At 42.0% G+C, this 22727-nt stretch overlaps 2 protein-coding genes across 7 annotated transcripts in view; both read right to left on the reverse strand.

Moving 5' to 3' along the window:
• Positions 1-534: 534 nt before the first annotated feature.
• Positions 535-12012, reverse strand: LOC118386385 (enhancer of polycomb homolog 2-like). Its single transcript, XM_035774111.2, has 14 exons — positions 11568-12012; positions 10410-10569; positions 9924-10069; positions 9558-9764; positions 8729-8877; positions 7444-7579; positions 6988-7200; positions 6778-6861; positions 6432-6580; positions 5936-6243; positions 5224-5360; positions 4902-5052; positions 4433-4712; positions 535-1837 (listed from the first exon to the last, which is right to left on the reverse strand). The coding sequence occupies exons 1-14, from the start codon at positions 11718-11720 to the stop codon at positions 1765-1767; spliced, it is 2346 nt and encodes a 781-aa protein (XP_035630004.1). The 5' UTR covers positions 11721-12012; the 3' UTR covers positions 535-1764.
• A 405-nt stretch (positions 12013-12417) lies between these two features.
• The window catches only part of LOC118386386 (methyl-CpG-binding domain protein 5-like), a 43722-nt gene continuing 33412 nt past the window's right edge, over positions 12418-22727 (reverse strand). The window contains exons 6-11 of one of the 6 annotated variants that reach the window (XR_008140088.1): positions 19892-20127; positions 18779-19736; positions 17657-17733; positions 15836-16109; positions 15373-15448; positions 15156-15203 (exon numbers count right to left, since the gene is read on the reverse strand). Coding sequence is in view for 1 of the 6 variants with exons in the window: in XM_035774112.2 (XP_035630005.1) it covers positions 15141-15203; positions 15373-15448; positions 17657-17733; positions 18717-19736; positions 19892-20127 (1472 nt within the window). In the remaining 5 variants the exon portion in view is untranslated. Of the gene's footprint in view, positions 15204-15372; positions 15449-15835; positions 16110-17656; positions 19737-19891; positions 20128-22727 lie in introns of those variants that run through there. The other 5 variants (XR_008140087.1, XM_035774112.2, XR_004826202.2 and 2 more) reach the window with 5 other exon arrangements.

Genomic DNA, 22727 nt, shown 5'->3' on the forward strand with positions numbered 1-22727 from the left:
ACCCAATGCTTCCCTCTAGTGGGTTTCCTATGAATGAGGGGGCCTCTGATGTCCCCAATGCTAATAAGGGGTCCATTCAACCTGTCAGTCTGGCTAGGGGGAAGGGTTAGCTAACCTGCTAAATAGTTGCAAAGGAGCTAAAACTAGTTGCTAATTAGCTATAACTGTCCCTGATGAGATTCGAACACACAACCTTTGCAGTTTAGAGACGTTCACCTGAACAACCACCCTGCTTTTGTTTTTACCTCAAGTAACCATGTCTTATGTAAACATACCAAACGTAACATATACTAACTTGAGCTTCCCGAATGTGCCTCTTTAGTTGGCCTACCTTACATGACTAAAACCTCATTCGAGATCTTGCATCGGAATACATTTCAGACTGCAGTGAAGGATAACTACTAAACAGAGTATAGAACATTCTGAAGACTAAAACATAGCAACAGATGTAGCATACAATCACTTTGAGTAAAACTTCACTTAAGGCTAAATACATAACTCACTTTGGTGAAGAAAAACACAAACAAGAAGAAAGAGAGTTAATATACTGATATGAATAGATATGTTTATTTCCCAGCACTTTTTTTCTGAAACCCTCCAAGAACAAGTAACAGGGAAACAGGTATGTCTGAAGAAATAGTGCATGAACACTAGATAATTATCTAAACATATTTCTAATATCTGTACAGGAATCACTACATCAACTACACTAATCTACAGGAGGTCAAGCACCGACCATCAGACATCGTTTCAACATGTTTCTTGCCCCTTCACCAAGGGAGAAAAAGAAAATCCCAAAAATATTGATCTGCACCCCCCAATCCAAAGGGTTAGTCATTCAACAGAGTTGCCAAGTAATCTTCAAGATTACACCGCGTAATACATTACAGATAGAATGGTAAGATTCCTATGTACTCTTCATTGGCTCCCTACCTGTGTAAAAAGACAAATATATTATTTTAAAAAAATGGTTTTCCTGCTTTACATTTGCAGATAGATCTTAGGATGCATTTATTTGTCATTTCAAATAAATAGGTTTGTATGGCGAATGGCACATTTAAGATTTCTTCACTGTTTTTGGAAAATTCTGCATTGAATGAAAAAATAAAAAACAGAATTAAAAAGACAAATTCCTGTTACAACTGACAAAGTAACAGAAAATAAATTGTCTGAAGGGGAAAATACCATTACTAATCTAACGTTACATACAAAAAGACCATATCTATTCAATTTGTGAAACCAAATCAAAAATCAGGATAATTTTTCCATCTTCAGAAAAAAAAGCACAAGAATAAAATATGCTAGCAACACCAATGTCCACATTTTGCGGATTCATTTCCTCTTTAGAGATACAAAAATGTAAACATTGCAAAATAAATAGTGAAAACGAGTGATACGGGATCCGTGGTTCATGCTCATGATCCCAACAACAAACAAGTCTTTTTTTTGCTTTTTCACACGTACAATTTTTTTTTTTGCATTTTCAAGTGCAAAAGCATGATGACAAATTCGCTAGAATTCAAGTAACAGAAAAAAAGAAACATACCAATGATACAAATATACTATTTTACAAGTTAGTGATATTCCCAATTTACAAAATGTACATTTATAATAGACAAATTTGTTATAATATTTTGATATGCTCGATTCTGTATAGGTCCTTGTATATGCTTGCCCTCTGGTGGCTGGGGCTTGCATTCTTTCTAGCGGAGGCGAGTTAGTTTGTCACATTCACCGGTCTGAGGGGAGGAGGAAGGGACGAGGTTATGTCACCTCCATTGGTACTGTGGTCTCTGAAATACCGTTCAACGCAAGTCTCTCCGGTTCGTGATTATCCCTGGAAAAAAATAAGAAAGTCATTAATTATTCAGATAAAAAGCAAATTGGTATGCCTGGAAAATTAAAAACACATGGACTGTACCAGTCAAAAGCGGAGACACACGTACTCATTAAAGGGTTTTTCTATTTTATTTTATTAAAACTAATTTTCTACATTGTAGAATAGTGAAGACATCAAAACTATGAAATAACACATATGGAATCATGTAGCAAAAAAGTGATAAATAAATCGAAATATTTTAGATTTTAGATTCTTACTTTAAAAAGGCACTCTCACATCTGAGCAATCTTTTTTGCAGGTGTATGGAAACTGAATAAAATGAGAAAAAAGAAGAAGAACCCCGCACGATAGTATCACTGATTTTTAATAAGCATTACGTATCAGCCGCACGGCCTTCGTCAGGGCTTTTGTGAGTTTTTAAATTAGCACCCTTATGTAGACCTAGGCCCACCCACACCCGGTTCCACGCATCGAATGGGGTTAGAGTCGAGGGAAAATAAATACGTACCACCAAATATAACAATATGCATTTCATAAATATTCAAATCAAGTGTGTACATAAAACGTATTTAACACGTCTGTAAAACCACAATGAGGACATGACCACGCAAGTTTTCACAAATCACAGTGTACCGCGCAAGAAAAAAGTCAAAGTAAATTTGAAATAGGGGCATAATTCATGTTCAAATTTACAACATAACATACATAGGCATTTCATTATTAAGACCTTTAGGAAATAATGTTGGGAGGGCAAAAATCTAAAAACATCCTCTTTTTCTCAGAGTATTATTAGTATCACCTCCCCTGTCTGATATCATAACTTTCTCTATGCCACAAAATCTTTAAAATAAAGACAGGCCACATTGACATTGAATAATTTAGATAACATGGGTGGTGGAGCACATAATGTAATTTATTTGGAACTGGTTTCCTGTCTGTGGGTGGCAGACATGTTCACACTTCATATTGTTGCACTGTGCGCAATCTCTGCATTTATAGCTGCCATTCGGAAGAGGCCATAAAAGAGCCTGGCTGATTTTCTTTTGTGGCTGGCAGTTGGCATGGACCAATTTATCGTGTAAACCGCGAGCTCGCCTATATACAATAAGTGGTGGATTCTTAAATTCAGCTGGCAAAGCTGGGTCCGATGATAAAATATGCCAGTGTTTCCTGACAGCATCTCCCACTTTTCACGAGTTCAAAGTATATGTGGTTGTGAACATTACAGAGTGTTATTTAGCTCTAGTGGCTCTTCTTTGGTCAAATAGCCTTGAGGTGTTTGGGTCATTGTCCTGTTGAAAAACAAATGATAGTTCCACTAAGCCCAAACCAGATGGGATGGCAGATCGCTGCTGTAGTAGACATGCTGGGTAAGTTTGCCTTGAATTCTAAATATATCACAGACAGTGTCACATGCAAAGCACCCCCACACCACCTCCTCCATGCTTCACGGTGGGAACCACACATGCAGAGATCAGTTCACTTACTCTGCATCTCACAAAGACAATGGTCGGAACCAAAAATCTCAAATTTGGACTCATCAGACCAAAGGACAGATTTCCACCGGTCTAATGTCCATTGCTCATGTTTCTTGGCCCAAGCAAGTCTCTTCTTCTTATTGGTGTCCTTTAGTAGTGGTTTCTTTGCAGCAATTCGACCACGAAGGCCTGATTCACGCAGTCTCCTCTGAATAGTTGATGTTGAGATGTGTCCGTTACTTTAACTCTATGAAGCATTTATTTGGGCAGCAACTTCCGAGGCTGGCAAGTCTAATGAACTTATCCTCTGCAGCAGAGGTGACTCTGGGTCTTCCTTTCCTGTGGCGGTCCTCATGAGAGACAGTTTCATCATAGCGCTTGGTGGTTTTTGCGACTGCACTTAAACTTTCAAAGTTCTTGCCATTTTCCATTTTGTGGTCCTTCTGTAGCTCAGTTGGTAGAGCATGGCGCTTGTAACGCCAGGGTAGTGGGTTCAATCCCCGGGATCACCCATACGTAGAATGTATGCACACATGACTGTAAGTCGCTTTGGATAAAAGCGTCTGCTAAATGGCATATATTATTATTATTATTATTATTATTCCAGACCTTCATGTCTTAAAGTAATGACGGACTGTCATTTCTCTTTGCTTATTTGAGCTGTTCTTGCCATAATATGGACTTGGTCTTTTACCAAATAGGGATATCTTCTGTATACCACCGCTACCATGTCACAACACAACTGATTGGCTGAAATGCATTAAGGAAAGAAATTCCACAAATTAATTTAACAACGCATACCTGTTAATTGAAATGTATTCCAGGGGACTCATGAAGCTGGTTGAGAGAATGCCAAGAGTGTGCAAAGCAGTCATCAAGGCAAAGGGTGGCTACTTTGAACAATCTAAAATATATTTTGATTTGTTTAACACTTTTTTTTGGTTACTACATGATTCCATATGTGTTATTTCATAGTTTATGTCTTACTATTATTCAACAATGTAGAAAACAGTAAAAAAAAATAAAAACCCTTGAATGAGTAGCTGTGTCCAAACCTTTGACTGGTACTGTATATCAGCCATTCTAAATTAAATAAGAAATTAAAAGGTCTTACCTGGCCATGTTGCTGATGGCAGGCGTCACCTTGGGCACGCGGTCGAGGCTGCTTGTGGCCATGGTGGCCAGCTTCAAGGAAGACGGTGAGGGCCGGGCATTGTGGTGGTGGTGGGCAGGGGAGACAGCGCTGCCGTGGCCCCGGTGATTAGGCAGAGACTGGGGTGTGGTCGAGTGGGAAGCAGGGAGCAGAGGGCCACCGCTGGAGGGGGTCCGACCTGACCTGTCCAACCCTGTGCCGCCCTGGGATGTGCTGGTAGAGTGAGGAGGTCTGGAGGTCCCTGCAGGAGAGGTGATATGACACCGTCAAACCCGAGTAGGCCTATTACCCGAATAAGCACATATCTTAAAATGTGAATTAATGAAGTGGTCATTTTGCAATGACTCAACTCCTCTATGGAACCCAACAACAAAATAATATCTGAGAGTAGTCCATAGATTTCAAATGCATGATATATTCTGAAGCAGACCTAAAGGCTGGACGACCCCGTTGACGCTGGTGTTGTCTGGTTTGTTCTCATTGTTGACCTGCCCTGGAGCACTGATCACAGCTGATGCAGCAAAATGGGCGCCGGCCGAGTCAAGAGTCTTTGATATGATGCAGTCAGTGGAGCCAGCAGTCTACAACACAATATAACGACAGTCTTTAGAACAGAACACGGCCATAGCAGTCATCCAAACACACACAGAGCTGTTTGAAACCTATCAACACATTAAATTAAAATGCATTCTGCCCCACCGACTGGACTGAAGTCATTAGGAATGCTGTGTAAGGGGTGAAAGACTGTGTACCTGTGTGTTTTGTCGCTCGGGCAGTGAGAAATGCTGCTGGGAAGGAGGAGCTTTCAGCTGCAGTTGAGCCAGCTGCTGTTTCTGCATCTGGGCCAGAGCCTGCTGATGGACCTGGTATTGTTCCTCTGTGATGCCACCTGTAGATACAGGAGATCAAGGCCATCAGACTAAGAACAACAGAGATAAAAGAGAGACCAATACATCTACTATTGGTGGTGTGCACAGCAACAAGGTCGGGAAGATAAGCAGACTGTAATACAGCATCCTTGAAGGGAGGAGGATATGGTGAGGAGATGAAGACTGCCTGCGGTGCCACTCCTTAACACTAGGGGTCAGAGAGAAGAAGCGGCCAAGGAAATTGCAAACAGAAACAGGAGAGAGGCCAGTTCCTCAATATGCAAGCTCCTAACATGCTACAGTTCAGTGGCAGTCTTTCCACTTCCCTGAACAAATCATTTCTGACTGGGAGTTGTGAATCAACCATTCCTGGCAGATCTGAGAACAGTTTCTGTTGAGAAATGTGAGGAAGACCATGGGGGCTGACAGGAAAACAAAACCACAATGTGAAAATTAACAGAAGAACCAAATGTGTCCCACAAGCAGTATTATCACAATATAGCCAAGATAGAAACTGTATACAGTTCAATTATGTTTGGTAGTGGCTTGGAAAGTGGAAGATGGACCTTCGCTATGGTGTTGAGGATGAGCTCACCTGAGCCACTGTTCTTGGTGTGGACAAACATCCCTCCAGACAACCTGTTGTCCATGGAAGGTCTACCCGTCCTGCCTTCCCCACTGCCGTCACCCTGGGTGGACCTAGGTCTGAAAAAGCGCCACCTCAGGGCTTGAATGTTGCTCAGAAGGTCTGTCAGCGAGGATGCAGAGCCAGGCATAGTTCGATGGTTCAGTGTGGGTACCTGGTGGTCAGAAAGGCCCTTGGGGAAGGAGGAGCTGAAGACACCTGAGTCTAGCTGCTTCAGTACTCCATCCAGGTCTGACGATGCCCGATCCAACAGGACCCTGAGAGAAGAGGAGATAAATCATAATGTGAGTTAACATTTATGAATAGACTTAAATCAAAGTCGCGATAAATACCTAACCTACAATATACCTAACCTATAGCATAACTATCTGAACAGAAGACAACGAAGACAAATATTTCAACGGAGAAAAAGTTGACGCAGTGCGAGAGGTATCCTGTGACATACCTGCCACCTCGGCCCACTCTCCTACGGGCCAGTCCCACACAACGTTGGGGTACAGAGAGGGCGGTGAGGGACTGACGATGCCGCAGAGCATCCAGCCCTGCCAACTCAGGGTGATCCCACAGGAGCCCAGACGTCTGGTCCAAACAGGGCTGGAGAGACAGGCAGAGGCAACCGTTACTCATTTAGGCTAGTTACCACAGTGACATACAGACAGGACCAAATACCACCTTAGCCACAGACGAGACCCAATAGCACAATATTACCATCGATACTAATAATGTTTGGAATTGCAAACGAATGCGAGAGAATACACTTTAATTACAGTTGTGATTGCAGTGAGACTCACAGCAAGGTAATGGCATCCTGCTTTCCTTCTGAAGGCAAACGTTCCATCTGGATCATTCTCCTCGTCCGGTTCTGATGATGGAGACTGAAGGAGAAGACAAAAAACCAACACTATAAAATACACATTTGCAACACAAACTAAATATGTCATAACGCACAAACTTCTTCAATATGATATTATCATCAGGACCCTGTTCTCAGAGGTACTGACCAGTGGGTAGTCCTCCTCTCCAGAGCTGTGGAAGTCATACTGTTTAATATCGGCCTTGTTAACGATGTGCTGGCGCTTGGCAGGCCTGCCGGGGCGGCACAGAGGTTCCCGCCTGGTGTACTTTTTCTTTGGTCTGACAAAGTCAAAGGGATCCTCGTCCTTCACCGAGACATGGTGGTACCCATGGTAGGGGAGACCACCTGACTTGTGCGTCTGATAGAGAAAGACAGTGGAGTTAAAGGTCGTTAAGTGTTAGAGCTACACAGACAAGATTTCTTCATAGTCAAATGATCAGAGTGAGAAGAGTTCATTGCTACACTCAATTTCTTGAAATGTAAACAGTGTTTCATCCTCCAGCATCTCCCTATTCTGAACTGCTTGATGGTCAAATGCAACCCCCCCCCCCAGGTAAAAGTAAAGAGGTAATGTTATGGTTGATAGAAGCCCTAATATTACCTTGATTTTGATCTCAGCTTTGTGGTTATGGCGGTTTCCGTTGGTTACAGTGATTGGAACTGTGTAGACGGGCTTCTCAGCCAGAGGGGCTGTCACCTCACTGAGGACTTCACCCGTAAAGTCACCCATCTGATATCTACACGGAAACAACACAAATAATAAGAATACATTCATTCAATATACAGGGGGTGGGGGGGAATGTAAAATAAAATAGGCAGCTGTAACTTGACCATCATTCATATTGACTTGACGGTATTCACCGTCAACATGAAAGAACAGGCCGAGACAAGCCTTTTCTTTCAGCACCGGGACTAGTGTGTTACAGTGTTAGAAACTAGGTGACCTACAGCCCGCTCCGACAATGACCACTCGGCATGACCTGTTGCCCACTCCGACAATGACCACCCAGCATGACCTGTTGCCCACTCCGACAATGACCACCCAGCATGACCTACAGCCCACCCCGACAATGATTCCCTGGCATGACCTGCAGCCCGCTCCGACAATGATTCCCTGGCATGACCTGCAGCCCAATCCGACAATGACCACTCGGCATGACCTGCAGCCCGCTCCGACAATGATTACCTGGCATGACCTGCAGCCCGCTCCGACAATGATTACCTGGCATGACCTGCAGCCCGCTCCGACAATGATTACCTGGCATGACCTGCAGCCCGCTCCGACAATGATTACCTGGCATGACCTGCAGCCCGCTCCGACAATGACCACCCAGCATGACCTGCAGCCCACTCCGACAATGATTACCTGGCATGACCTGCAGCCCGCTCCGACAATGATTACCTGGCATGACCAGCAGCCCACTCCGACAATGATTACCTGGCATGACCAGCAGCCCGCTCCGACAATGACCACCCAGCATGACCTGCAGCCCACTCCGACAATGACCACTCGGCATGACCTGCAGCCCACTCCGACAATGATTACCTGGCATGACCAGCAGCCCGCTCCGACAATGACCACCCAGCATGACCTGCAGCCCACTCCGACAATGACCACTCGGCATGACCTGCAGCCCACTCCGACAATGACCACCCAGCATGACCTGCAGCCCACTCCGACAATGATTACCAGGCATGACCTGCAGCCCACTCCGACAATGACCACCCAGCATGACCTGTTGCCTAGCCTGCTCTTAACACAGGAAGCCCTGCTGGGTTCCTCAATGCACCACTAGCAGGACACAGGCTACAGTCACACGCGCATTGTGAGAAACAAGGCACCAATAAGGCACAGACTACAATCTCACAATGCTTTTAAGGCTCACCTTTTCTCCACCACCTCCAGGGTGAGGTGCAGCAGCTCTCTCTTGCTCTTCTCCCTCCGCTTGATCATCTCCAGGATGGTGACCGTCCGGCTGAACTCCCTCCTCAGCTTCAACATCTTCTCATAGGACGCCTCGTCATTCTTACGGTTCTAAACATCGAGAGACACGGTCAAACAACTATACCAACCCTCAGGATCATCAAGCCTACACAGGGGACCTGAGTGAGTAAGGGTACAGAGAGACATAAATGCTTGTAGAGCACATTACAGGGGCGACAACATATTGTAGCTAACATGAAACAAATCACATGCAACATCATTCAATTAATAATTAAATTTTGCAAGGCTCCAAGCCTTGATAGAACAGAAACAATTTTTAAAAGTTTTCCTTTGCAATGGGGCTCCCGAGTGGCACAGCGGTCTGCGTCTCAGTGGTAGAGACGTCACTACAGACCCTGGTTCGATTCCAGGCTGCATCACAACCGGACATGATTGGGAGTCCCATAGGGCAGCATACCATTTTTTTAACACCTTTATTTAACCAGGTAGGCTAGTTGAGAACGAGTTCTCATTTGCAACTGCGACCTGGCTAAGATAAAGCAAAACAATTGGCCCAGTGTCGTCCGGGTTAGGGTTTTGCCGGCATTGTAAATAAGAATTTGTTATTAACTTAATTGCCTAGTAAAATAAATCAAATAAAATATAAGAGTCGCTAAATTGAGGTAATCACAGACTGAAAGAGCAGCAAATGATCGCCTAATACTGAAACTGCATATAATCTAAGTGCGAGGAGACACCTCAGTCCACGCCACGTGATTCTAATTTCTCACCTTCCTGGTCTGCATCTTCTCTGTGCGTCGTCTGAATGCCACGTAGGCGTCGTTGTTGGTGGAGCCGTCCCTCTTCTCCAACTTGATGAGGGGGATGAGCGACGGGCCCCGGCAGTTCTTCCTCTTCCTCACCCAGTAGTCGTACACTGCCTTCAGGAGGTAGTCATCCTCGTTCAGCAGCAGTTTGGCCTCTGTGATAGTGACCATCTGTGAGAAGACGTGAGATGAAAGTTCAGTTTATTACAATGTTTCCCTTGATTAATTTCCAGAGCAAACACCTCTTATAGCAGCATTACAACCAGGTCAATCTTCTATAAACACAGATAACACAATTGCTGCTGGTCCAGACGGAGGGTGTTATGTTACCTGATTTGTGCTGGCTTTCTCCAACCTGTCCACCATGGTCTCAAACTGTATGGGTTTGATTTCCATCTTGCGGTTGAGTCTGTTGAGGAGGATCTCATCCTCTGAGTCCATGTCATAGTCTGGCTGCTCATTGTCCAGACCCAGGGCTGTGAGAAGAGGAAGAGAGGATAAAATGAAGTCAGCAAAGGCTTTCATGGTGCAAATACTTTAGTGTAGGGCCTCTTTAACCAATTACAGTTGGTCGGCTGCTGGACAGATTTCATCTTGTGAAAGTGATGTGGCAACAACTGACATCAAATGTTCTGTAACCTTGGCTAATATGTACTAGCTAGCTGGTCAAAGAGTCACTATTCAGATTTGGCACGCAACCTTTCAGAAACTATTTGATAGCTTGTCCTCTGAGTCAATATGTGTGCGTGTGTGTTAGAGAGTTGGATTGGAGGGGGTCTAGCCTATAGAGGCTGCTTCCAAGGAAATGCTACTGACGCTGGATGTGGAAGAGCTGTTTGGGGATCCTGAGCTCTCCTTTGTAGAGGCGGTCGTAGTAAGTGATGTTGCTCTCTGCCTCAGGCACCGGGATGACCATGTTCTCCTTTTTCTCCCTGAAAACCGACTGAGCAGAGATGGCCCTCTGGAGATGATGCTCCTGAGAGAGGGAGAGAAATAATCAATTTCTTTGAAACCCTTATATTTGCACAATTCAAAAAGCAAGAGTGTGAGACGGAGGAAGAACCAGATATAAAGTGAGTAAGGGAGAGAAAGAATGATGAGAGTAACTTAATGTGTTTACTTTGGAACTGACCGGCTCTGTATTTTAAATGAAATAAATCCCATGTTTGCATAGCATGAATGCAAGAGGCTGCCTTTCATATACTGTACAAACGGAGAGCAGACAAGACCGTTTTGTCTGCAAATAACACTTTGTATGGCCTGGGTTCATTGGCAGCACAGCTGCGCAGGCAAAACAACAGCGGCTTGCAGCATGGTGATGAAACCTCCTGCAACAACTTGAAAGGTGTAGGACTCCTTTCATTGCTGTTTGACTGCAGGCAATACTACATCTGCATTGATGTAACAAGAATACAGATCAAAGACAGAAGTAGCTAGCTACCCTGCTAGTCTAACAAGTGGGCCAAGGTTATTTTACGGCGCCTATAGCCATCTGCCACCCACACATCTCCTGTTAGTTACTTAGTGAAGACAGTTAGCTAGAGTTAACCCAAGTTAACTAACCGTTAGCCAACTAGTATACAATAGTTACTTTATTTGATTACCTACTTCAGACATATACAGTTGGATAAGAAACTCACTGTAAATTAGCTAGCTAATGTTAGCCCAGCTAACTTTTTACGACAACGCACGCCTGTTTGTTATCAATAGCAACCAAGACATTTTACGTAAAATCATTCACGTCACTAGTCGAAGAAAGCGTCACCAATCATACAGAAGCCTCGTTGTTTACGCTATGAGAGTATATATTGGCGTAAAGACCGTTACTACGCAACGAGTGTGAAATGAAGGACCCACAGCATAGACATAACATACGCACAAGACGTTGCGTAAACGCATCAAGAATACAATCGCCCTGCTGTGCACCTGAAATATATTTTTTAAGAGATCTCAATTTTAAAACGTTTTTCTTACCGATTCTTCTTCTTTTTCCATCCCCGTAGGCATTTGGGGCACAGCCCGGTTGATCGAAACGCAGTCATTTAGGTCTGGGAGGTCTTTGTTGCGGTATATGGGGAGAGGTTTGGCGGCGTCTAGCGCTCGCGCTCGGAACGATAGTTTACTCATTGTTGGCCCCTATCGCAATCACATTGAATGCGAAGAAAACATGTATCCCGCCCGAATTCGCTCAAAAACTCGGTATAAATCCACAAGGGACTCCGCTGTTTCCACACTAGAAGGATTCATTGGTTCTCATTCGGTCGAAATTCAATGTGAAAAGCCATTTCTGGTCGCGTTCACATGGATTTAGAAGCTATTTTTCTCGGTTGATCCTCTCCCAGTGCCATGGAAAACATGGCGGACATGTCCACAGCGTCTGAGCAATCCCGACAGCCAGCGCGACACATCCGAAAAACATGGGCCCTGGTGTTGCGCGCGCATCTCATACAACACGCATGAAGAAATCATGTAACATGGTTTTAATGACTATGCATGCAAACGCCACACGTTGAATTTTGCCTTAAGTATTACTTTTTAGTTGTGTTGGAAAAACATATAACATGGGGATTGTTCACTTATCCCAAACACTCAGCCCAGTATGCTCAATAACATTTCTGCCAATCATTTCAAAAGTTGCAAAGAGGGTAGTTGAACAATTTACAAATCACTTAAGTGTCCTTGAATATACAATTTACACTGGCAATGTAAAATACAGATGTGTTTGGATTTGAAGTGAATTAGGTTAGGTGTGTTGTATTTAGTTGCTTTAAGGGGAAACTTTGATAAAAGGACTGGAAGAGATTATAAAAATCACAAACCACAGTTGATAGAATACATAATTTTATTGCAAAATTAATGCAATACTTTGTCAAATTTGTACATCCCTATGGAACAAACACAATGGAAAGATTTTGAACAAAGCATAATAGCCACTTTCCACTGCCTGTAATTTCAGGCACACTTTTTAAAATGTGAAACATTTCTGCTGGAGCAGCAGAAAGGGGAGATGCTACAGCTGTTATGTATGCAGAAAGATATTAAAAACTATAAGAACCCCAAGTACAAAATATACTTAAATGTTGGTGCCACATTATGTGACTGTTAAAATGCCAAATGACTTAAAATAAAAATGTTTAACAACAAATAAAAATATTTTAACATCATAAAACCAATGTGGGCCACTCAGCTTGTACCGTACGTCCTGAAATAAAGATCACAAAATGACATGGAAAAAAACAGTCAATAAAAAGCTAATTCAAACAGTTTTTTTGTTTTTTTTAACAAGATGGCAAAACATTTATTCCATATAAACAATCACTCAAGATCATTGCAGTAGACACAAAGTTGAAACTGGAAGACCTACATAATTGTTATGAAATGTAACTCATGATACTTTAATGATAAATAGGCCTAGTATTTTGAAATGGAAAACAGTTAACATGATTTACTTAGTCCATGAACTAGTGGTGAGCTCTTCATATTTTAGGAGTAAGAGTGCTAAATTAAATCATTCTAAACAAGATGAATATAATGTTGATGACACTCGTATTAACACTTGGTCACCTAGCGATTACATTTTAGGATGCCCTGTTGCTCTGTTAGAATTAAATACATATGACTTGATATTGTATTTTAAATACAACATTTTTGGACAAACTTTATCAATAACTTTTCAGTTTTACAATTTCAGATTTACCCAAGACTGATCAAATCAGAAGGTTCCCCTCCTGAGTCAGGGTATAAAGTACAGAAAATTAAGTTCACTCATTTAATATAAACATTTATAAATGTCTTCAGGCCATGGGAATATACACTCAGTTTTGACATGAGTAATAAAAAAACAACACTATATGCACATACAAGCATCCAAAGAAATTACACTTCATAAATAAACACAAATATATAAATTCATATTTAAAAACCACTGACTGAATATTTATCCATATATAGGCTGTTAATTTGTTAAGAGAAAAATATAACACCATAAAGGCTTTTCAGAGTGTACAACTCTTAGTATTATTGCTAAGTAACCATTTTAATGCAATGTAACAAATCTACAAATAAATATGGGATTCATAAATAAATAATAAAGTACAAAAGCAACACAAACAATGTAAATCAACTAAATTAAGGCCACCTATTCAATAGAGTATTAAAAAGGTAAATAATATAAACTAAAAAAAGTCCCAACCTGTGATGGGGCATAGCTTTGGCAGCTGGGGGTTATAGCATTGGATATAAGGCTCAAATCAATGTTCACTCTCATACTGTCTTGGGTCGTTTAAACTTGCTTTTCAGAGCAAACTAAACCAACGCGTATAATACTGATCTCTTCTGAACTGTAAATGTGCAGTTCATCCAATAAGGCATTTTGACACTTGAAAAGGACACATTCAAGGGTGTAAAAAAAAAAAAAAAAAAAAAAAAAAACACAAAAGAGCAATGCTCAAATTACATGATTTGCACCATTTAAATATTAACTTAATTGTAAATTAAACACTAGTGACAGAACCATATATTACAACTGTTAATATTGAATACTTAAATTTCAGAATGCATGTATACAAATTTGTTTATACTTTACAATAACTTACCCTTTTTTTTAATGAACACAAAACACTCACAATTAAAGTCATTTGGCAGATATAACACAGAAAATCTGTATCAAAAATATTCAGAGAAAATACATTTTACTTTGGGAGTAAATATAATTTAACTTAAGAGGCATTTTTTTAGACTCCTTCCCTTGATGGCTTTTTCTTTTCTTGGATAAAAACATAAGAGAAAGTATTTGCACGTCTATGTTCAGATAGACACTGTGGGTATATCTTCAAATCTTCCAGTTTACTTTTCTTGGGACTCTGTATGCCTTTCCAGTAAGAGAAGAACAACCTTCCTGAAAATAGTGTCTGTTGAAGTTCAAATGTTCCTAACCCTTCTGCGGGGTTTGATGCTTAACAGCATGTTTCAATAGATCTGTAGAAAAATGCCTTTATGCTGCTTTTCTTTTGAAAAAAGAAATATCTGGCCGCACTGTTTTGTGCAAAATAAAAACATAGAAGATAGACATGTACATTAGAAAATGAGCATTAGATCGACTCATCTATGATAATACTGAACAATATACACAATTAAATCACTGAATATAATGTACTGTTTTCCTTTGTCTATTGTACATCTAAAATGCATCAGAAATATTTGTACCAACAATTTCCTCATATGGAAAAGAATGAGATTCTATATAAGGACAAGCTAGCAGTGGATATATCATAGCGATTATTTTGCAGCTAGGTTCCTCCATCCTTTCTTGTACTTCTTTCACTGTCAGTGTCTTGGTGGTGGTCAAGGTGCAAGGGGTGTTGACTAATTGTAGCACCAATCCAGCTGGACTAAGTACCAAGTTGATTTAACAGAGTGGACAATGGTCGCGTCTAATGCGCACACAGCTAACTAGCTAGCGGTTCCACATCGGCTACAATGAAACCCATTGGCTAGATGGACCACTACTCAGAAGGCCACTGAAGTAACGGATCCACACATTCACTGTCATCTGGAGATCTTCCTCCTCTTGGGTTTAGGGGTCTTGACTTGTCGTTCTCTCTGTGACATCTGGTGTGCCAAAGAAATTAGGAAATAAAAATGGAACACCATCTTTAGACTGTAGACTCACACACATTTGGACACCCGAAGGTCATGTCTAGAGAGAGGTGTGTATATACAGTACACATAACCAAATAGTATGAATCTACCCATGATGTTTAGACGTCAGAGTACTCACATTGCCTGTCATCTTATCCAGCTCGCTCATAGCCTCCTGTATAGCAGCTTCTAGGTTGTTATTCCGTTTTCCTCCACTGTAAGAAAGACAACATTTGTATTACTGTATCTGATAAAAACTACAGGAACAGATTTTATATATCTATATATTTTTATTTATTTAACTAGGCAAATTCCTATTTACAATGACGGCCTAGGAACAGTGCCTTGTTCAGGGGCAGAACATATTTTTACCTTGTCAGCTCGGGGATTCGATCTAGCAACCTTTTGGTTACTGGCCCAATGCTCTAACCACTAGGCTACCTGCCACCCCCTAGTTCTATTTCTATCTATCTATATCCAGTCAAACTTTCGGACGCACATAAACATTCCAGAGTTATTTGTACTATTTTCTACATCAAAACTATGAAATTAAACAAATAAAAAAATTAAATATAAATATATTTGAGATTCTTCTTCTTCACCTTTGCCTTGATGACAGCTTTGCATTCTTTCAACCAGCTTCAAGAGGTAGTCACCTGAAATGCTTTAACAACAGTCTTGAAGGAGTTCCCAAATATGCTGAGCACTTGTTGGCAGCTTTTCCTTCACTCTGCTGTCAAACTCATCCCAAACCATCTCAATTGGGTTGAGGTCAGGTGATTGTGGAGGCCAGGTCATCTGATGCAGCACTCCATCACTCTCCTTCTTGGCCAAATAGCTCTTACACAGCCTGGAGGGGTATTTTGGGTCATTGTCCTGTTGAAAAACAAATGATAGTGGGACTAAGCGCAAACCAGATGGGATGGCAGATCGCTGCAGAATGTTGTGGTAGACATGCTGGTTAAGTGTGCCTTTTAATTCTAAATAAACCACTGACAGTGTCAACAGCAAAGCACCACCACACCTCCATGCTTCACAGTAGGAACCACACATGCAGAGATCATCCGTTCACCTACTCTGCATCTCACAAAGACGTGGTTGGAAACAAAAATAAAAATGTGGACTAATCAGACCAAAGGACAGATTTCCACCGGTCTAATGTCCATTGCTTGTGTTTCTTCTCCCAAGCAAGTCTCTTCTTATTGGTGTCCTTTAGTAGTGGTTGCTTTGCAGCAATTCGACTACGAAGGCCTGATTCATGCAGTCTCCTCTGAACAGTCGATGTTGAGATGTGTCTGTTACGTGAACACCTCAATCTGAGGTGCAGTTAAATGCAGATTTCTGAGGCTGGTAATTAATGGCCTTATCCTCTGCAGGAGAGGCAACTCTGGGTCTTCCTTTCCTGTGGCAATCCTCATGAGATCCAGGTTCATCATAGCGCTTCATGGTTTTTGCGACTGCACTTGAAGAAACGTTCAAAGTTCTTAACATTTTCCAGATTGACTGACCTTCATGTCTTAAAGTAATGCTGGACTGTTGTTTCTCTTTGCTTATTTGAGCTGTTCTTGCCATAATATGGACTTGGTCTTTTACCAAATAGGGCCATCTTCTATATACCACCCCTACCTTGTCACAACATAACTGATAGGCTCAAACGCATTAAGGAGGAAAGAAATTCCACAAATTAACTTAAGCCACACCTGTTAATTCATATGCATTCCAGGTGACTACCTCATGAAGCTGGTTGAAAGAATGCCAAGAGTATGCAAAGCTGTCATCGAGGCAAAGGGTGGCTTACTTTGTAGAACCTCAAATATAAAATATATTTTGATTTATTTAACACTTTTTTCATTACGACATGATTCCATATGTGTTATTTCAAGTCTTCACTATTATTCCACAATGTAGAAAACAGTAAAAAATAAAGAAAAACACTTGAATAAGTAGCTGTGTCAACTTTTGACTGGTACTGTATATATATTTGTTATGAAATATACTCCAGTCTGAACTTAAACAATTAAAACCAGGTTGAAAGTGTGTAGACATAAGAATAAACGTATATATTTTAAATGATCTCACCTCTGGACATATTTTCTTAAATCACAGTATTTTCAATATTTATTAGCAGCGCTATTTAGCGGATTTGGTTGATTTTGTGGTCTCAAACTAGTGAGCTTGACATTCTTCATCAAGAATATGGGAAATTGCAATTATTGATAATGAAAAGGTGGGACTGTTGTTCTCATTATGTAAATTGGTGCATTTACTATCAACAATGCATTAAACCTAGTTGTCCAGATTTTTGGCATTTTGGATAAACAAATAATAGCAATGTGAATATTGGAGTGTGACAGACAACCTGGTTCAATTTGCATCCAGAGACAAAACCAGTTGAGAACCACTGATTAGGGTAAGTAACTTACTTTCTAGTTATTTTGTTTGCTTTGTGTAGAGTCTCCAGATCCTCTGTTAGTGTCCTCTGGAAATTGTCTGACTCTACCTGAGGGCAAGTAGAAAAAAACATTACCAAAACACTGACCGGGAGAATTAAACCAAAAACTTTACCAAAGGATCATCTGCATGAGAGTGTTAAGGCAGCCAAGTGAAACCAAAAGAACATTACCCTGTTCACAGGACAGGAGTTCTAAATGAGTTTGCAGAATGACTCGTGTCTAAGCAATGACTTCATTTAACACTCAATAATCACAACAATTCAACTTCAATAAAGCCTCATTGTCTTTTGACTAACTGGCAAGCTTCCTTAATTAAACACACGACAGAGAATTCAACAGTTTTCTAGTAAAAAAAAAAAAAAACAGGCAGCATTTTCTCCTACCCTTCCAAACTGCTTTCAATTTCTGTTTTACTCAACACAAGGGGGTCAGATTTATTCAAATAGCTGTCCACACACAGGCCTATAAAAAGGATGGGTGTGGCAAATTCATCCACCACTGCATATTATATGTAAGGTCAAACTAGGCAAGAAACCAAACTGAAATAACACCTAGTCCAAATGTTTGCCTAAATTAACGTGTCACATTAAAAATATAAAAGCAGATTCCCCAAATCCCAAATCGAAGAGCCTGGACAGTAGTTTTGAAAATAATAATAATAATAATAATAATAATAATAATAATAGGCACAATAGGCTGTAAATAAATTCAAGCAATGGATGTCGACAGAAGTGAAAATGGGGGTGAAACGACTAATTCTTTGGCATCTCTTGAGGCCGTTGGCAGTGCCACAGAGCAGAAATATATAATATCCTTCAGGGACATGCCATGCCTAATGTCTGCACATTACTCCTCTCTTATACAAAGCATTATCAAAAGGTATGGTGCACAACAGTAGTAGCAGCAAAAGTGTAATGTAAAATTGTGTTGAAACTGAGGGTGGAATTGTGGTGGAGACCTCCACTTCCTTATGTGCTGTAGTCATGTGACCAATCATAATCACACAACACTGACAATACAATAATCTCACTTTGCCCTGTATGCTGTTCACCATCCCAAGGGAGTACATGTGCCCCTCGCTCCCCATCTTGCCTGGCCATGGAGGGAAGCCTTTGCCCTGGCCCCAGAGCAGCTCTCCCGGGTAGTGGGTCTGAGTTCTTGGCCTGTGGTGGAGCTGGAGCCCCTCACTGGAGGAGGGCGAGTCCCCAGGCCTCAGGTCCTCCTCGCCACTCAGGCTCCCGTTCAGGTGCCCATTGTAATACCTGTTGTAGCAGTGCCCGTTGAGTTGGCCGTTCAGATGTCCGTTGAAGAGGCTGGAGTCCTTGGTGAAGTGGCCCTCTGGTGGGGACAGGCTGGGGTGTCTGGGTCTTCCCGAGGTGTGAACCCTACCGTTGCCGTTCATATGGGCATACATACCACTGGGGACTTGCAGTGGTGTTTGATCCTGGGGGCCTAATTGGGCCTGACCTTTGGGCCTTTCTGGGTAGGTGCCGTTTCTGCCCTGGGCTAAGGAAAGCTGTTGGAGGGGCTCGTCATCACGCCACAGACCAGCCTGCTCCTTGCCCGCCACCTCTCCGTCCCATTGTCTTCTCTGGGCTCCACGTCGAGGCGAATGGAATCTTGTAGGAGATTCCATGGCAACGGGGGAGAAGATGTTGTTCCGTTCAGGGGTCTTCTTGCGGGGCCGGCCCATCTTGGGATGGTGTCGGTGCTCCGGCACTGGCTCCCGATATGAGCGGAGGGGGCCGGTGTGGATGACAGAGTTGACCGCATGGGACAGGTCAACAGGCTCGCAGACAACAGTAGCAGCGAAGGAACTGCTACCACCCGCTGATGTAATGACATTAGACGTGCTCTTGCTGGCCTTGCCCATCGCTTCCCTGTGGATAGGATCAATAACTTCTCCCCCACCACTGTGAAGGCCCTGGGGAGACTGGTATTCTCGATGACTCTCCTGGAGGCAAGGGGCACTGGGTTGGGACATAGACATAATCCCCGGTCGACTCATCATAGCTCTGTTGGGCTGTGGAATCCTCTCAGGCAAACCCCCCTGTAACAAAAAGAGAGGGAAAAGGGCTGTTATGTTGACAGTAATCAACAATAATCATCCTTAAAAATACAACACTAATCCAAATACACAGAAAGTAAGAGAAAATAAGGCTGAAACAGACCAGGAACACATCAGCTTGAACACATCAGCCTGACCTGGAATCTCTGAAGGAGGCTGTTCATGGGGTTGGAGGCAGCACCACCAGGGAGAGGGGCAACAGTATGGGAGCCCTGGCTCTGGAACTTGTGGAGCTGCTGGCTCTGTATGGAGTGACGACCCAGACCCTGAACAAGCTGTTGCTGTGTATTGGCTTGGCTGCTCCTGATGAGAGACTGGAGACTCTCCTCTTGGGCCTGCCTCAGCTCACAGCTCAGAGAACTACTGACCTCAACTGTACAGGGAGGGAGAGAGAGAGAGGTGTGAGAGATTACAAAGAAACAGAAGAGGGGTGAGAAAGTTGGGAGAATGAGGAGTGAAGTGAGGGATTAGGTGTGTAGAGGGAGATCTGATCATGAGTGAAGTGAGGAAGGGAGAGTCTAGGGAGATCTGATCATGAGGTCAACACCGCTCCAAGCTAACTGAGGCTTTTCCAAGATAAGCAAACACTGAAGTCTTGAAACTTGGCAAACTACAGACAACAACTGGAGACCTAACAGACTGTGACGATCACAAAAAGCAGGGGATTCTCTGAGAGGAAGTAGTGAAGGGGGGTCACTTGGGAATAGCACAATTACTCCAAATAAGACAATTACCTGTGGTAATTGGAAGAGGATGTGTTTAAATACAAAGAGACAGTAAAAGAGAGTAGTGTGGTCGTAAAAACAAGGCCAAAATGTACTCCCATTTTACTTCCCTCGATTTTTTGAGGACTTGATTGAACAAATACGAAAGAAAAAGGAAACCGACAAGACAAGTGTGAAAAGAAAACAATGTTGTTGAGATGAAAACCAAAGGGGTCAACTGGGGTTCATTTGGGCTTTTCCTGACTACACACTGACTTCAGACCAAATATAGGTGTTTTAGATAAGATGGCCACTGACTCTTAAATCAAATCAGGATATAAAATTTGAACGTACACTTCTAGAACTCGAGCCATATGCCTAGATGGATATCCATACGTTACCTCAAAACTGTCAGCAAGGGTATGGTGTAGAACAGGAGAAGTAGTCAACAATAGCAGTCAGTGACAACATTAGGAGTCTATTGCTATTGAAATAAAAAAGGTTCATTTAACAAAAACAGATGACAAACCTCAACAAAGTAGCCAGTAGCCACCATGATCCGCTAACTTTGACGGTTTCGGAGGACATTTGCTGAATCCACAGAGCTTGGACAGGAAGTGAATGTGATCATATGTGTGGAGCTCCTGTATCGAAACAGAAATGCATCCATGTTTATGGACGTGTGGCACATCTCTCACTGTAAGGGCATTGGCTTGTCCAGGTGAAAGTGCTCCCTACTCTCTGGCAGATAGCTAGTGACTAGACACTACTATGAAAGTGTATAAAATACAAGATTCCACCTACTGTAATTAGCTTACGCTAAAAAGGGTTCATCGGTCTAGATACATTCGACTCCTGATAATTGCACATCAAAAGGAAATGCAATTTCCCTTCAAGGGGAGTGCTTCTCACTAGTCCCAATTCAAATTCTTAATTTTCTCATGCCACCGCCTGCTATCTGCATTCACAACAATCCCAAGCTGTTGCATACATCAGGAGTGCACTGTACGTCATTTAAATCAGACTAGGGCTAAGAGAATGCGTCAATACTAAATGCCATAACTAACCTTTACTTACTACGTATCACTTCAGAATAAAATGACAGAGACAATAAGTATATGGTGGCAGAGCTGGTATCCTACTAATCTACCCAACTACCTACAATCATTAAGATTAGAGCTGGGATGATACACCAAAAATGATCCGACACCGACCATACCGATCATTGCAATAGGTAGCCTATACTAGAGAAATGTGAAGATTGAAATAAGTTCTCTATAACATAGGTGATTGTTAAAGAGACAATTGATGGCTCCAACCCTCAAACTATTAGTAGTTCAAAGAATAATAATAATAATAATAATAATAATAATAATAATAAACAGTGATGGTTCACATGGTTATAAACTTATCCTTTGGTTTATCATTATGGCATCAACTCAGGCAATCTATAACCATATGGATTTTTGTCCATATCGCCCAGCTCTAATTAAGATCAAATCCCAATCTCAGTAATTCAGATTAAATATTACATTACTTGTTTACTAGAACCACTGTTCTCATTTTCCATGAACCTCTCGCCCATCCTTCGCTCTCTAAGAGCAGGACTGTAGGTTACTAGAGGCTAGCTCCAGGACACAGACATTAGCCAAGAGGACGCACACAGCCGTCTGATACACGAACCAGTGACGCGTGGCTAGTGGCGCTTCTTGGGCTCTCAGTCACAGACTGTCACCCGTAGCAATGCAGAGGCCTGGCTGCAAACCACAGAGGACATAGCAAGGAAGTGCATTCCACAACACTGAGGTCTCTCCACTCACTGTTTAAAGGCTGATTACAATGACACAGATAGAAACTAGGCCTATTGTTTACAGTAGAACAACTTCTAGCAGAATACTTGATCTAACTTGGTGAGTCATTGTTATTGTTGTTTGGTCTTCTATCATTTCATACAATGAGAAACACACTTGATCATAATAGCCAAGATGTGAGAGTTGGGTTTCAGGTCAAAGCATTGCTGAAAAGATGACTTAGTTGAGCTGAAAATGGGTTAAAGAAATTAGAGCCAAAACAAACAAAAAAAAGCACAAACAATAAGGCCTGATGTGAGAAATACAAGTTGAAAAACATCAGAAATGTTTTATCTGCCTGCTTTTACAAAATGTTTGCCTTTTGCACAGGCTTAAAATACTTCACTTTTATTTGGCTGTGCAGCAGAAAATGTTTTGCAGTCAGCTCAATGTTGAAAGCTTCTAAAAGAGCACAAGTG

This window comes from Oncorhynchus keta, chromosome 7 (genome assembly GCF_023373465.1).
Source record: "Oncorhynchus keta strain PuntledgeMale-10-30-2019 chromosome 7, Oket_V2, whole genome shotgun sequence".
NCBI classification, from domain to species: Eukaryota; Metazoa; Chordata; class Actinopteri; order Salmoniformes; family Salmonidae; genus Oncorhynchus; species Oncorhynchus keta.

Excerpts from the sequence above, each read along its gene's own strand:
- LOC118386385 (XM_035774111.2), bottom strand. The coding sequence starts at position 11,720 with ATGAGTAAACTATCGTTCCGAGCGCGAGCGCTAGACGCCGCCAAACCT. Across the intron at positions 6,581-6,777 it reads CAGGATGCCATTACCTTGCT|CCCTGTTTGGACCAGACGTC; the intron begins GTGAGTCTCACT and ends CTGTCTCTCCAG. Across the intron at positions 5,053-5,223 it reads CCGAGCGACAAAACACACAG|ACTGCTGGCTCCACTGACTG; the intron begins GTACACAGTCTT and ends ATTGTGTTGTAG.